Source organism: Nicotiana tabacum, chromosome 22, assembly GCF_000715075.1.
Source record: "Nicotiana tabacum cultivar K326 chromosome 22, ASM71507v2, whole genome shotgun sequence".
NCBI classification, from domain to species: domain Eukaryota; kingdom Viridiplantae; phylum Streptophyta; class Magnoliopsida; order Solanales; family Solanaceae; genus Nicotiana; species Nicotiana tabacum.
In genome coordinates, this window is record NC_134101.1 from 53,063,410 (window position 1) to 53,080,385 (window position 16,976).

The 16,976-nt window shown below is 36.9% G+C and overlaps 1 protein-coding gene across 1 annotated transcript; it reads right to left on the reverse strand.

Annotated features, from left to right (window-relative positions):
* Positions 1-1,961: 1,961 nt before the first annotated feature.
* On the reverse strand, positions 1,962-2,642 carry LOC107763424 (large ribosomal subunit protein eL27). The gene has a single exon (XM_016581915.2). The coding sequence runs from the start codon at positions 2,566-2,568 to the stop codon at positions 2,161-2,163; it is 408 nt and encodes a 135-aa protein (XP_016437401.1). The 5' UTR covers positions 2,569-2,642; the 3' UTR covers positions 1,962-2,160.
* Between the last annotated feature and the right edge of the window lie 14,334 nt (positions 2,643-16,976).

A 16,976-nucleotide genomic window follows, 5' to 3' on the forward strand; every position in this document is an offset into this window, starting at 1 on the left:
TAAATTTGTGAAAGAACCACCAAAAGATGTCATATAGAAATGTGTATTGCAGACAACAATCCTCTCTAGTTTACAAACTAGCTCAAGCATTTATCTCTAGCACAAAAACGGCTAATCAATTCTCTTCAACACCTCGCTACCATGACAAATATAGATGGAGCTTTCATACCCGCCAGTCCATAGACTACATGGAAATATAAGCAAGAAACTAGACCTAGTGACTCCTATATCAAACATCTGTGACTTATATTTTACAATTTAGTTCTCTTCGCAGCTAGAAGCACACTAGCACCATTTATTAGACAGGCAACACTGCCTGTAATACTAACTCATATATCAACAACTCCACATGCAGACACCATATGGCATGGTAGATACAAATTGGCACTAGAAGAGCAACAAATTTACTCCATCACAACAATCATCCTATTTAAGTGCACTTCCAGCATATACCAAATCTTTGACACCGCACAATGACAAAACAACTAATTGATCAAATAAATAACATGGAGAACTATACACACAGCAGTCAAGTAGGAAATGATATATTTGGTATCTGTTGAGAACAAAGCTTGGAATGTAAGGGTTATCGAGGCCTGATGTAAAGGTGCACCCACTATAGAGGATTAGAAGTGCTTAGAAACTATGTGACTAACTGACTAAGCAAGTATTTCAACATTATATTCAGGGTTAGAAAGGTACCATATAAATGAAGAAATAGTAAATCCTGATGTATATATAAACGGAGATATTCAGAGTTATAATTACTTAAGACCTATGAATCATACAATAAAACCTAAAGATAGTGTGCAAACCTAAGGACGCGCAAGGGTAAAGGGGACAAGTTGGATATATACCCCATATACCAGGCAGATCTACAACATATGCTATATTTTCACGAAGAAACTTCACAAAGAATTGTAGGAGAGGAAAAAGGATCTCCACAAAATTTCCTTGATGTGTCAAAAATAGCTTAACTAGGGGGTAGATGTAAGGTCTGTGTACACTCTACACTCCCCAGACCCCACTTGTGGGATTTTATTGGGTTGTTGTGTCAAAAAAAAACCTTTGTGAATTCTTGAGAAAAAGGATGCACATCAATGAAGTGCCAACGAGTGCGAGGGAAACAGTAAGAGATACGTAAGAGTTCCCACAATCTGAGTTTACACGAGGATAAACCTTAACAATATACCAGTTTACCCAATCACGGATGAGCTATGTACACAAGATAAAGTTTCAGGGTACATGCTGCTTGTCAATTATAAAAATGATCAGGAATAGTCAAAAACTATATACGAAGAATCACGCCAGTAAGAAACCAAGGATAGTAGAATAAGTTGGGAGTAAGAAAAATTACAAGTTTAGCCCACATAAGTATAATGGAGATGAAGTGAGTTGGACAAGATTGAGATGTCTAGCTCAATAAATTAGTGGTAACTTAACAAAGGACGAAGGTGGGCCCAAAAGTGGAGAAATGCTATGACTTTCAAGGGTGAATTGAATATTGGAAATAGCCTGTCCAAGGATGAGGTAAAGTTGTCTACACTATGTCTTCCCCACAGCTCGCCTGAGCAGGAGCCGTGCACTTGGATCTGACTTTGTACTAACAATGACAAAACTAAATGGAAGCAAACCATCCATAGAGATAAGAAAACTAGAAAGACAAATCATTTTGTGTTTGAAGGAAATGGTGCCAATAGAATGAAATGAATAAGGATTCCAATAGCAAAACAGCCAAAGCTCAGCTAGTGTAGGAGCGACACATCGTAGAAATAACCAAACCACTAGCTTAAATTGTGATTACAAATAAGTGGCAGCAGTACTGGTAAAACTCACGGAGTAGTTTTTAGAACACAAGCAGCACATGTGCACTTAGTATAACAATCCAGAAGCGACCACACACTATAAGAAAAACAATCACATACAATATATAAAATAGACACATCAAGAAACCATTAGAGTAATTATAAGCAGATCTAGTAATTTTTCATAAATAAAGCAGTGCAAAGACAAAAACAGACTAAATGTAGCATAATGATAAAAACATTATCCATCACTCCTTTACCACTACAAATATTACCATATTCATCAAAATCTCAGTCAATCTTAATCATACGAGATCAAAATTACCAGCAGTGCAAGGACCAAAACATCCCACGCTCAGAACCTAAGCTTAGTGAAGAACCAACGATTTTTCCCAGTCTTGAACCTCTCCTCAAGCCTAGCTTTCGCCTCCTTAGCAGCAGTAACCTTCTTGTCACGTGACTGCAGAACATCCACGTTGACAACATCCTTCAGATCCACGTCGAGCGTGTAACGAGTGGGCATGATGTGGTTGTAATTAACGAGCTTGATGAAAGCCTTGACACGTGACTTCTTCGCCTGCTTTTTGGCTGAGTCCTTTCGGATCACCTTCTTAGGGTACTTGGATATACCTGCAACCAAACAATGGCCGTATGGCCTGTCCCTTGTTCCTTCATCAAATGCCCTAATGATCACTGCTTTCCGGCCGGCATATTTGCCTTGAAGAATGATTACAGCTTTGTTTGGCTTCAAAAACTTCACCATCCTCGCCGCCGCGGATTCTCTCTCTCTCTCTCTCTCCAATCTCTCTTGGCTGAACGCAAATGGAGTGTAAAACCCTAGTTTCTGCTTTATAAAGGAAGGGTGGCTACCCTGAATGTAAACCAAAGCCCTAGTTCTGAATGGGTTTCGGCCCAATTGATTACTGTTGGGCCTTTAGCTTGATGAAATGGACCTTAATCTCAACCAAAAGGCTGCTAGGGGAAAAGTGCACTAGTAGCCACTTTTAAACATGTTATTTATAATATATCGATAATTTATAATGTATTTAAAAAAGTATGCAATTCGCCCAAAAATTTTGAATAAGTATCCTGAATTTTTGAGCTGCTTTTAGATTCATGACTTAGTGTACTAATTTTTTAAGATGCTAATATGAAATTTAGGACTAAGTGTCATGAATTTTTGAACCGTCAATTTGAAATTCAGGACTAAGTGTCCTGAATTTCTGAACTGCTAATTTAAAAATTAAGGATATAAGATTCGAATTTCTGGACATAATTTTCGAACTTTATACCACGATGTCGCAGTGTCCTGAAGTTTGAGCAAAATAGTTGATCTTTAAATACATTATAAATTGTGAATATATTTTAAACAGTATTCTCAAAAATGACTACCTGGTGTCATTTCCAAGGCTGCGAGACTTGTCTATAAACTTTCAAGAGAAAAATATGTAATGTGTGGCCACGTACTGTGTGTGACGAGAAAAAAAAAATAAGAAAAGAGATTGTATTTATCTTATTTTGATACTCCATATTTAAGTTAAATAATGAGTAAATGTTAAAATCTACTTGGTCAAACCTAGATAGTTTATTTCTGGAATGACTAAAGAAATACTGTTTCTGGAATAAGAGTGAATGAGAAAGAAATACTGTTTCTCAAGCTTTAGCAAAAAAATAGGAGAAAGAAATCGTTCTTGAACACTTCCTAAAGCAATGGAGACATGAGGTATGCTTTCTTGAAAATTGACCGGATATTATGAAGCTTTCAAATACTCACTTTACCCCATTTTCCCCCGCACACACTCACTTTACCTCACTTCCCCACTTCCTCACATGACATAGAGAGCGCACACACAGTGCACAAAGGAACAGACCAAAAAAGAAAGTACAATAGTGTAGCCTCCCTCTCCACGAAATCGACCATCAAAGTTTCACCATCTTTTCTCCATTTTAGCCCAAAAAGCTCTGCTAAACAGCCTCGTCTCCTCCACCAAATCAGCAACCTCAACACCATCCAAACACCTCTGTTTTCCTCTCTTAAAAAACACACCAAGCTTCCACCAAAAATACCAAAAAACAGATCTAAACCTCCAAATTCTAGATCGAAATCACCTTGACAACTTCAAAATCTATCCAAAAGCAGCTCAAAAATCCACCTAAGCTCCCATGAAACACCCCGAATTCCAGCTCCATAAATCACTGCCAAGCAACCCCAAAAACAACTCCAAAAACAGCCACTAAATCGTCGGTTTTGCAAGGTCGATTGAGGTTGCAAGTTGCAATTTTTCGCTCGAGTTTTACGCGGTCCGAAGGGTCCAGTTGAGAGCTATCTGATCATTAAGTGGTTGTAATTTAAATCCACAATCATCAATACAAAGGTTAGCTTCTCTTTCTATTTTGTTTTCTCATTAATATTCTATGTCACTCTGTTTTAATTTAACTTTAACTATGATATGGTAGAGTTTGCATATGAGTGTGCTAAGATTAATTTGTTCTCATGTTGAATATTTGTTAAGATTAGTTTATTGTCCTTTTTAGTAGTTCGTATGGTTAATCTTATTGATGAATATGTATTAATTTGTTACTTTTCTTGTTTATTCAATGAATTAATGGCTTTCCATTTTAGCATGCTTTAGTTTCATTTTGATCTCCCATCTTAGTGACTAAATTGGTTATGCCCATATATATCTATTCCTACCATAAATTTAGTCTAGTTTCAAATATTGGTTAGCAGTATAATTATAAAAGATTAGGTTGGGCCATGATTGGTGTAAGATTTTAATTGGACTTTTTCGACGTATTTATGAGCTAATTGTTTGCCCAGGACAAAAAATAAATAAATATTTACAAGCTAGCCAACTTTTCCATAATTAATTCACTTCATTTCCTCCACAATAATATTCATACCTCATGACTTCACAATAATCTCAAAATTAGTAATTGAATAATATTCGAACATCGTAGCTTGATCTAGGCGCGATTAATAATAACTTATCGTGACTATGGGTACGGTTCCCGTGTCATAGTCATGATACGTAAACCCCAATTCAAGTGTGCGTTTCACGTGACGTGACCATAACTCCAAATAATAATAATAATAAATATATTATAAATCGTGGGTACGTTTCACGTAGCGGGATTTGCGGTATCTACAAAACAACAAGTGTGCGACATCGTAACTTGTTCAAATAAATTCCATAAATACATAAAATAGCTAAAATATGAATTAAAAGCGGTCAAAAGGTAAAATTCATAATAGGTTTAAACAGGTAATAAATCAGATAATTAGGCCAAATAGTAATTGTTAAGCGACCGTGCTAAAATTACGGAATTCGGGAGTGTCTCACACCTTCTTCCAGATTAACAGAATTCTTTATCCAGTCTTCTGTGTTCGCGAACCATAAATATAGTCAATTTCCTCGATTTGGGATTTTAAAATAAACCGATGACTTGGACACCATAATAATTATTCTAAGTGGCGACTCTGATTAAATAAACAATCTCATTTCGAATAATGTCACTTAAATTGAAAAAACTCTCTACTCCCCTATTCTCTAGGGAAAAAAGAGGTGTGACACTACTGATATTTATGATTGATTGTTTGATGTTTATAAATGCATGGATTATAAAATCTCTTACAAAATGAATACAAAAAGTCCATAGTACACGCCTAACTTTGCATAGAACAATTGTTATTCTTAGAAACTCAATAGGTCACAAGGGATAGGATAGCATAAACGTAACTTTATGATATATTCTTAAAAATATCATACGACAAGATGAAACGATAAAAGTTTGAAACTGTACAAAGTTCCCTTGTTTAATACAAGGATAGATAACCTCTCATTTTCCAAATAAAGCTTGTGAGAAAATAAACAAAGAATTGAAACAGTAGGCTTAAGCCAAGTGCGAATGAAATCGGAAGAAGTTGAAATTTTCTCTCTTCGGATCATTGTTGAAGCCGAGATTGAGGATAAAGATTGGGTCAAGAACCGATTGGAACAATTGACATTGATTGATAAAAATAATTGGCCGCAGTTTGCCATGGGCAGTTGTACCAACAAAGAATGGTTTGTGTCTACAACAAGAAAGTACGGCCCAGAAAATTTGGAATAGGACAACTCATTCTGAGACGTATCCTCCCACCTCATGAAGAAGCTAAAGGAAAATTTGCTCCAAATTGGAGAGATCCATACATTGTAACGAGAGTACTGCCAAAATAGAGCATTGTACCTGGGAAGCATTGAAGGAAATGTCCCTGAAATAACTTATCAACGCGGATGCAGTCAAAAGGTACTATATTTGACCCTCTATGTAGCATTAATGTTCTCTGATTGGGATGACGAAGGCTTTCATTCTCGCTATCCAAACATCATTAATCCTTTTGCTAACCCTTTTGAGAGCCAGTTACCTTTCTTTGATTACCCTTTTAGGAACCTCAAGATGTTATTAAAAAAAACGAGAAAGAAAAAAGAGAAGAAAAACAAAACAAAGAAGAAAAAAAAAAACAAGAAGAAAAGAAAACAAAAAAGAGAGGAAAAATAAAAAAGAAAAACAAATACCTCACTTTATCCCTTTTTTCCAACTCCCTCATGCCACTTTACACTAGCACTACTTTACCCCTTTTCCCCAAACTCCCTCACGTCATTTTACATTAGCACTACTTTACCCCTTTTTCCCAAACTCCTTCACGTCATTTTACACTATCACACACTCACTTTACCCCTTTTTCCCCAACTCCCTCACGCCACTTTACACTAGCACACACTCACTTTACCCCACTTCCTTACATCAGATATAGAGCGCACACACACTGCACAAAGGAACGGACGAAAAAAGAACGCACAATAGCGCAGCCTCCCTCTCCACGAAATCGACCATCAAAGCTTCACCATATTTTCTCCATTTTTAGCCCAAAAAACTTTGCTAAACAGCCCGTCTCCTCCACCAAATAAGCAGCCTCAACACCATCCAAACACCTATATTTTCCTCCTTTAAAAAACACACAAAGCTTCTACCAAAAATACCCAAAAACCAGATCTAAACCTCCAAATTCCAGCCCGAAATCACCCAGCAAAACAACTTCGAAATCTATACAAAAGCAGCTCAAAAATCCTCCATCCATAGCCATGTAATCCAGCTCCAAAACCCCATTTTCATGGCCATGAAAACCATCCAGAAGATCCCATGAAACACCCCCAAATTCCAGCTCCATAAATCACTGCCAAGCATTCCCAAAAACAGCTCCAAAAACAGCTACTAAATCGTAGGTTTTTCAAGGTCGATTGAAGTTGCAAGTTGCAATTTTTCGCTCGAGTTTTTCGTGGTCCGAAGGGTCCAGTTGAGAGCTATCCGATCATTGAGTAGTTGTAATTTAAATCCACAATCATCAATACAAAGGTTCACTTCTCTTTCTATTTTGTTTTCTCATTAATGTTCTGTGTCACTCTGTTTTAATTTAACTTTAACTATGATATGGTAGAGTTTGCATATGAGTGTGCTAAGATTAATTTGTTCTCATGTTGAATATTTATTAAGATTAGTTTATTGTCCTTTTTGGTAGTTCATATGGTTAATCTTATTAATGAATATGTATTAATTTGTTACTTTTTTTATTTATTCAATGAATTAATGGCTTTTTATTTTAGCAGGCTTTAGTTTCATTTTGATCTCCCATCTTAGTGACTAAATTGGTTATGCCCGTATCTATCTATTCCTACCATAAATTTAGTCTAGTTTCAAATATTGGTTAGGAGTATAATTATAAAAGACTAGGTTGGGCCATGATTGGTGTAAGACTTTAATTGGACTTGTCCGGCATATTTATGGGCTAATTATTTGCCCAGGACCAAAAACAAATAAACATTCACAAGCTAGCCAACTTTTTCATAATTAATTTACTTCATTTCCTCTACAATAATATTCATACCTCATGACCTTACAATAATCTCAAAATTAGTAATTGAATAATATTCGAACATCGTAGCTTGCATTAGGTGCGATTAATAATAGCTTATCGTGACTATGGGTACGGTTCCCGTATCATAGTATTGATACGTAAACCCCAATTCAAGTGTGCGTTTCACGCGACTTAACCATAACTCCAAATAATAATAATAATAATAATAATAATAATAATAAACATGTTATAAATTGTGGGTGCATTTTATGTAGCGCGGTTTGCGGTATCTACAAAATGATAAATGTACGACATCGTAGCTTGTTCAAATAAATTCCATAAATACATAAAATGGCTAAAATATGAATTAAAAGTGGTCAAAAGGTAAAATGAACAATAGGTTTAAACAGGTAATAAATCATATAATTAAGCCAAATAGTAATTATTAAGCGACCGTGCTAAAACCACAAAATTCGGGAGTGTCTCACACCTTCTCTCGGGTTAACAGAATTCCTTATCCAGTCTTCTGTGTTCGCGGACCATAAATAGAGCCAATTTCCTCGATTTGGGATTTTAAAATAAATCGATGATTTGGGACACCATAATAATTATTCTAAGTGGCGACTCTGATTAAATAAACAATCTCATTTCGAATAATGTCACTTAAGTTGAAAAAACTCTCTACTCCCCTATTCTCTAGGGAAAAAAGAGGTGTGACACTACTGATATTTATGATTGATTGTTTGATGTTTATAAATGCATGGATTATAAAATCTCTTACAAAATGAATACAAAAAGTCCATAGTACACGCCTAACTTTGCATAGAACAATTGTTATTCTTAGAAACTCAATAGGTCACAAGGGATAGGATAGCATAAACGCAACTTTATGATATATTCTTAAAAACTCGTGTTGGCCTAAGTGAAGGTTAATTTTGAAAATTGACAAAGGAAGCTCAGGCATGAACCAGGTCCATCCGTTATGTGCATAGACACAGGCAGATTCGAGCATGTGGGATGCACGTGAAGGAGATAAGCTTAACTCGGTCTAATTAATATCTCCTGATCGAAAAGGGTTGCATAATTGATAAGGAGAATGACTCCTTAATCAAAGAGAACACTATCCAAGATAAGGGAGGAGTTAGAGGTTGAGATCAACTAGAACTCTTCCACCAAGGAAGAGTAGCATTAGAACTCTAATTATTTTCTACTCTACTAACTCTATAAATCGCAGGATGTTCTTATTCTACAGGTGACACACAAAAGCAGAAGTAAAACGTGAATTGAGAGCAAAACAGCAAGGCATTTTGCAAGCAGTTCGTGTGTGATTCAAGTGTGTGAACCTGAAGCTACATGAACCAGATAGAAGAACGAGTTCCAAGTGTCTGTCTTTTATTCTAGTTCAATTGCAGTAGGTGTTTTCATATCGTACCTTTCAGCTTTATCTAGAGGCAATTGTAATATGTACTCAGAGTATTCAAGTTAGAGTTAACTTGAAGTTGTCACAACAGTTAGAGGTGGTGTGCCACAACGGGATTAGAGTTAATCCTAGGTTTACAAAAATGTTTTGTAAATGCAGTTTTTGGCTCAGTGATTTAGTGGAGAGTTTGGGAAAATCCTACTGAGAAGTAGGTCATGGTTTTTTCACCTTTTGAGTCAGGTGTTTTCTACGTAAAATACTTGTATTCTTTAATTTCTGCATTTATTATTCCGCAACAGTAGTATAAGAAATACATAGAAGAACTGGGTCTTTCTATAATCTGTGCACGCGAAAAATTGGACGCTACACAAATCACCCCCTCCCCCCCCCCCTTATTGTGTGTATTGACGCGTAAAACATCAATTGGTACCAGAGCGGGTTATCCTTGAAGAGGCTAATACCTTAGGAAAAGATCAAGATGAGTACACCACCTGAAAACTAGGAAGGGCAATCCACTGCTATGCCACCACTCTTCAACGGCCAGTATTACTCTTGGTGGAAAAATAGGATGAGAGATCAGATCATAGGAGAAAACTATGAGCTATAAGACATTGTCACAGATGGTCCACTGGCTACCATGAAGATAAATGCCGAAGGAGAAGAGGTGCCAAAAACAATAGTTGACTGCACTGCTGACGACTTGAGGAAATGGGAGAAAAATGCTAAAGCGAAAAAAATGGCTTGTTTGTGGACTCAGTCCATATGAGTACAGTAGAATCCAAAGTTATACCACTGCTAAGGAAATCTGGGACACTTTGCAAGTGGCCCATGAAGGAACACCTCAAGTGAAGAGGTCCATAGGAACACTACTATATTCTCAATATGAGAATTTCATCATGAAGGAAGGGGAAACCATCCAAGAGATGTATACAAGGTTCACCACACTGACAAATGAACTTAAGTCTCTTGGAAGGATTATTTCTGAAGAAGACAGAGTTGAGAAGATTTTGACAAGGGTTCTGCCAATTACTTGGGAGAGCAAAATCACTGCCATTCATGAATCAAAGAACATTTCCATTCTTAGGTTGGATGAGCTAATTGAAAATCTCACTGCTTATGAACTTAGAAGGCAAACCATGAAGATGAATGTACCCAAGAAGGAAAGGATCCTGGCACTCAGAATCACTGAAGGTTCTGATCTAGAAGATGATGAAATGGCTATGATCACAAAGGACTTCAAAAAGTATCTAAAGAGAGGAAATGGTCCTTCAAGAAGTGGAAGCTACAGCAAACCAAAGGCTCCTGAAAGGCAAACCAATGAGGGATGCTACAAGTGTGGTAAGATTGATCACCACATCAAGAACTACCCTCAATGGGAAATTGAATGGAAGAAGGAAAGAGTTGAACGAAGAAACAGGAAGAAGGAACAGGTTCAACCCAAGAAGAACAAAGGATCAACAAAGGCTATAGTTGCTGCTTGGGGAGAAAGCTCAGATGATGAAGATGGAGATGAACAAACACTTATGGTCATTGGAGAATCTGATGATGAATCTGAGGTAAATGTAATTCATCTCAAAGACAAGATTATTTTTTTGTCTAAAGAAAGGCTATCTGAATTACTTCTAGATTTCATTGATAAATATGAGGTTGTAAACAATGAAAATGAATAGCTGTCTAAGGAATGTGTGATTTTGAAAGCAAAGTGTAAGAACCTGGAACTTAGGGTTAGTGAGACAATAAGTGAAAATACTGCATTAAAGAACCAGGTTCATGCATTTGAATCAAATGTCCTAGAACTTAGATCTGAAAACCTAAAAATAAAATTAGGAACAAGTAAGAAGACAACTGACTGCACACAACTCACTCTAGAAGAAAATGTAGGTAAACTAAAAGATGAGTTGTATAAGAAGGATGAGTAGGTTGGAATTTTGAAGGAGGATCTAGGCAAAGTCAAGCATGAACTAGACAGAACTTGTAAATGGAACAGGTCCTCCGATGCACTTTCATGGCTACAGGAATATCATAGTAGCAATAGAAGAGGACTTGGCTTTGGGAATCTGCCACCTAAATGGAATCCCAAAAGAAAGTACATTACACTTCGTGAGAACAAGATTTGTACTCACTGCGGTAAAACAGGTCACTATAAAAGTGAATGCAATGCAAAAGAAAAGGCAAGCCAAAAGAACAAAGAATTTGTTCAAGGGAAGAATATGCTACCGTATTGGGCTAAAAAGAATCTGATTCATTCTTTTTCATATAGAAAGGGGTCCAAACTAGTTTGGGTTTCCAAGACTAACCCCTAATTTCTTTTTGCAGGTCCAAGTGAAGGGGAGCAGCCAAATATGGTACATGGATAGTGGCTGCTAAAAGCACATGACTAGATGCAAGAACCAGTTCCTTTCACTTGAGGACCTCAAAGGAGGTAATGTCTCCTTTGGAAATGAGAAGAAAGGTGAGATAATTAGGGTTGGTAAGGTGGGTAAGAATAACTCTCACTCTATTGAGAATGTCTATTTGATAGACGGCTTAAAATACAGTATAATTAGCGTATCACAACTGTGTGATAGAGGTAACTTGGTAGCATTTAGCTCTACTAAATGCTTTGTGATTAATCTTACCACTGACAAGATTGTTTTGCAAGAAAAAAGAGTGAATAATATATATATTGTAGATCTGTCCACACTGTCAGAAAATGAACTCACTTGCTTAAGTGTGTTGGACAATGATCCCCTCATTTGGCACCAGAGACTTGGACATGCCAGTCTGAGTCAACTCAACAAATTAGTCTCCAAGGACTTGGTGATAGGACTGCCTAATATCAAGTTCAAGAAAGATAAAGTTTGTGAGGCTTGTGCAAGGGGGAAGCAGGTAAGATCCTCCTTTAAATGCAAGAAAGCGGTAAGTACCACCAGAACGATGGAACTGGTCCATATGGATCTCTGTGGTCCAATGAGAACATTAAGCAGATATGGTAAAAGATATGCAATGGTGCTTATTGACAATTACTCTAGGTTTATATGGACATTGTTTTTAACATCTAAAGATGAAGAATTTGACATGTTCACTTCTTTTGTTAGAAAAAACTCAGAAACAATTAGATAATCAACTTGCATCAATTAGGTCTGATCATGGTACTGAATTTGAAAATGCTAAATTTGTTGAATTTTTTGATGAGCATGACATAGATCATAATTTTTCTACTCCTAGGACTCAACAACAAAATGGAGTAGCTGAAAGAAAAAATAGGACACTTGAAGATATGGCTAGGACTATGCTTCTTTCTAGCAAACTGCCCCATAGCTTCTGGGCAGAAGCTGTAAATACTGCATGCTACATCATAAATAGGTGCATGACTAGACCTCTTGTAGAGAAGACTCCCTATGAGTTACTTAAAGGGAGAAAACCAAACATATCCCATCTTAGGTCATTTGGATGCAAGTGATTTGTGCACAATAATGGTAAAGACTTCCTAGGTAAGTTTGATCCCAGAAGTGATGAGGGAGTATTCTTCACACAGCAAAGCTTATAAAGTCTATAACAAAAGAAAACCACAACCCAGACTGAAGCTACACTGGAAGAAGGAACATGCGATGGAACAGGTTCTTCCACCCAGAGCAACATGACATGGGGAATAGAACAAAGAGGAAATGATTCCCAAACATCAAGGGAACTTATCCATGAACCTGTTCCACGTCAACAAACCATTGAAGGAACATCAAAGGGAAACCAGTTGGTTGTAAAATCTTACAAGTATCAAATTTCCCATCCCATTGAGAACATAATCACTGATCCAACCTCTGAAATCAAAACCAGATCTTCATTAAAAAAATTCTTTGTGCTTTTGATGCCTTCTTATCTTTTATTGAACCTAAAAATATTGTTAAGGCTTTGCAGAATGCAGACTGGGTAAATGCAATGCAAGATGAACTCAACCAATTTGAAAGGAGTCAAGTTTGGCATCCGGTACCAAGACCTAAGGATAGATCAATAATTGGCACAAAATGGGTCTTCAGAAACAAACTTGATGAAAATGGAACAGTTACAAGGAACAAGGCAAGATTGGTGGTTCAAGGATATAGCCAAGATGAGGGAATAGACTATGATGAAACCTTTGCTCCAGTTGCAAGGTTGGAAGCAATAAGGCTCCTCATAGCCTTTGCTGCTAACATGGAATTCACCCTTCACCAGATGGATGTTAAGAGTGCCTTCCTCAATGGCTATCTAAAGGAAGAAGTGTTTGTCAAGCAACCTCCGAGGTTTGAAAGCAAGGAGAGTCCTGATCATGTGTACAAACTTGATAAAGTACTTTATGGGCTCAAGTAGGCTCCAAGAGCATGGTATGAAAGATTATCAAAGTTTTTGCTTGAGCATGACTACAAGAGAGGTAAATTTGACAATACTTTATTCTTGAAAGAAAAGGGTAAAGATCTCTTGGTTGTTCAGATATATGTTGATGATATAATCTTGGGAGCAACTACTGATAAGTCAAGTAAAGAATTTGCTAAACTAATAGGGAGTGAATTTGAAATGAGCATGATGGGTGAGCTTAATTTCTTTTTAGGCTTATAAATTAAATAAAATTCAAATGAAACTATGATCCATCAGCAGAAGTATGTAAAAGAGTTGCTTAAAAGATTTAAAATGGAAGATTCCAACGAAATTGACACTCTTATTGCAACATCTACAAAGTTAGATATAGATGAACCTGGTTCATCTGTTGATCAGAAGTTGTATAGGGGAATGATTGGCTCATTGTTGTATATCACCGCTAGTAGACCTGACATTATTTTCAGTGTGGGCCTTTCTGTAAGATTTTAGGCAAATCCAAAGGAGTCTCACTTGACTGTTGTCAGGAGAATTTTGAGATATCTAAAAGGCACAACTGATCTCTGTCTATGGTATCCAAAAGGTAGTAATTTCAATCTAGTGGTATATGTTGATGCTGATTATGCAGGTTTTCTAGTGGATAGAAAGAGCACCATAGGTATGGGACACTTTCTTGGCTCATGTCTTGTGTTTTGGGCCACCAAAAAGCAAAATTCAGTGGCCTTATCTACTGTTGAAGCTGAGTATATTGTTGCTGCCTCATGTTGTGCTCAATTGTTATGGGTCAAACAACAATTAATGGATTTTGGAATTGATATTGGTTGTATCCCCATTTTTTGTGATAACACTAGTGCAATTAGTATGACCAATAACCCGGTTCATCACAAGAGAACTAAGCACATAGATGTTAGACATCACTTTTTGAGGGATAACTATGAAAAGGGGCCGATCACTGTGGAATTTTGTGCTACTGACAAGCAAATAGTTGGCATCTTCATAAAAGCCTTAAGTAGAGATCACTTTGAAAGGAACATGTTAGAATTATGGATGATTAAGATCACCTAAAAGGACCAGTTCAGAATTCACAACGAAAAAAAAATAAAAAAAAAATTGAAAAAAATTGTTTTTGGTTAGAAAATCTGAAAATGTGTATATAATTAGATTAATTTTTGCTCAGACTCATACTTCCAATAGTATACTCTTGTGCCATGTGTTAAAATGACTCATTAATCTCCAATGATATTTTCTCTATTTTGGAAAATTTAGACTTACACAAGAGAATTATCAGTGAAGAACCTGGTTCATCAAGATAATACGGTATATTTTCTACACTCTGCATAATTTGAAATAATAATATTTGGATCATGAGCAGATTCCTACTTAATTCCAAACTCCTTTTGGACTTATCCGTTTCAAATGAACCAGTTTTGTTCAAAAGAGTCCCAACCGAATTGAAGTACCTAGATTCTAGGGATACACTCCAAAATCTTTTCAAAACTAAAATTCAGTTTGAGTAGACTTCCACACCCACTATCATCCCTTCCACCACCCCAACCTCTAAGAAAAGAGTAAAGATGCTTGCTCGGAAGGTTGTTGCGGGGAGAGAACAAATCAAGAAAATAAATAAAAAATTGAAAGCGGGTAAGGAAGAAGAACCCCAGAAATCTGATGAATCATTTAAATCTGCTACTGAGGGGGAAGAAATTGTTTCTTATGAAATTGAACAGGTACAAATTTGGAGAATAGGTTTGTATTAGTAGGGGCTAAAACATGTGTTAAAACTACAGACTCTCGAGGAATTGGTGGTAAAAAATAAAAATAAAAAGAAAAAGAGAGCAAGGGTATTCGAAGTGTTGTGAGGGGAAAGGGTAAAATAGTGGTTGATTCTTCACCCACTCCTGTGAGTTTAACCAAAGACACAGGTGCAATGGTTGTGTGGGGAGAAAAATCTGCTGGAGTAGAGGAGAGTGTAAAGAAAACATGGGAAAGTGGGTCTGGCGAAGCCGCTGAAGGGCTGGTTCAACTTGGGAAAAATATAGATGAACCTGTTTTATCTGAATAGGAAACCCTCGCAGACCTACTGAAGAGAGTGACTGAAAGTTATAATCCAAAGAAAAAAGGGAGGTTGGTACAAGGAAGGATCATTTTGGGGCAAATACGCTGCCTGCTTGTAACTATGAAGTCCATGTCACTCCTAAAGAACCTGGTTCATCTAAGAAGGTACCAGTGAATAGCAAGGTATGGGCCTTGGTACAAGAAAGTGGGGCTAAGGATGATGAGATTGAGAGACTGAAGAAAAGGTTGGCTGAGGTAGAGACAGAGAGAGCTGCTCTCAGAACTGAGCTGGCAAGAGAAAAGGAGAAGAATGATGGCATTCTTTAGGATATGCTGAAACTCCTCCAAGCCAAAAACCAAGCACCTAGTTCTTCCCAGATTTAAGCTCCTAGCCTAGTGTAGATCAACCAGTGATCCAGTTCGGGATTTTTTTAGCTTATGTTTCTAGTGTTTTTATTTCTTCTTAGCTTGATCTATGATGATTAATCCACAATTGCATTTGAAGTAGCCCCAATGGCCATGAGTAAGTTTTAAAATCTGGGAATCACACATTTTTTATGCAACTTTTCGATGATGCCAAAAGGGGAAAAAATGTTGTGCTTTACACTTTGAACAGTGATGTTTATAACCTAATAAACCTCGTCCTTCATGATAAGTGATAAAAAGGAAAAATATTTCTAACATTGTATTGATGTTGAGCTAAGTTGAAACAGGGCCTAAGCTTATGAAAAGCACAGAGTTCATCATCATCAAAAAGGGGGAATTTGTTGGCCTAAGTGAAGGTTAGTTTTGAAGATTGACAAAAGAAGCTCAGGCCTGAACCAGGTCCATCCGTTGTATGCATAGACACGAGCAGATTCGAGCATGTGGGATGCACATGAATGAGATAAGCTTAACTCGGTCTAATTAATATCTCCTGATCGAAAAGAGTTGCATAATTGATAAGGAGAAGGATTCCTTAATCAAAGAGAACACTATCTAAGATAAGGGAGGAGTTAGAGGTTGAGATCAACTAGAACTCTTACACCAAGGAAGAGTAGCATTAGAACTCTAGTTATTTTCTACTCTACTAACTCTATAAATCGCAGAATGTTCTCATTCTACAGGTGACACACAAAAGCAGAAGTTAAACATGAATTGAGAGCAAAACAACAAGGCATTTTACAAGCAGTTCGTGTGTGATTCAAGTGTGCAAACCTGAAGCTACATGAACCAGATAGAAGAACCAGTTCCAAGTGTCTGTCTTTTATTCTAGTTCAATTGTAGTAGGTGTTTTCATATTGTACCTTTCAGCTTTATCTAGAGGCGATTGTGATAGGCACTCAGAGTATTCAAGTTAGAGTTAACTTGAAGTTGTCGCAACAGTTAGAGGTTGTGTGCCACAACGGGATTAGAGTTAATCTTAGGTTTACAAAAGTATTTTGTAAATGCAGTTTTTGGCTCAGTGATTTAGTGGAGAGTTTGGGAAAATCCT

Coding starts and splice junctions, on each gene's coding strand:
- LOC107763424 (XM_016581915.2), bottom strand. CDS start 2,568: ATGGTGAAGTTTTTGAAGCCAAACAAAGCTGTAATCATTCTTCAAGGC.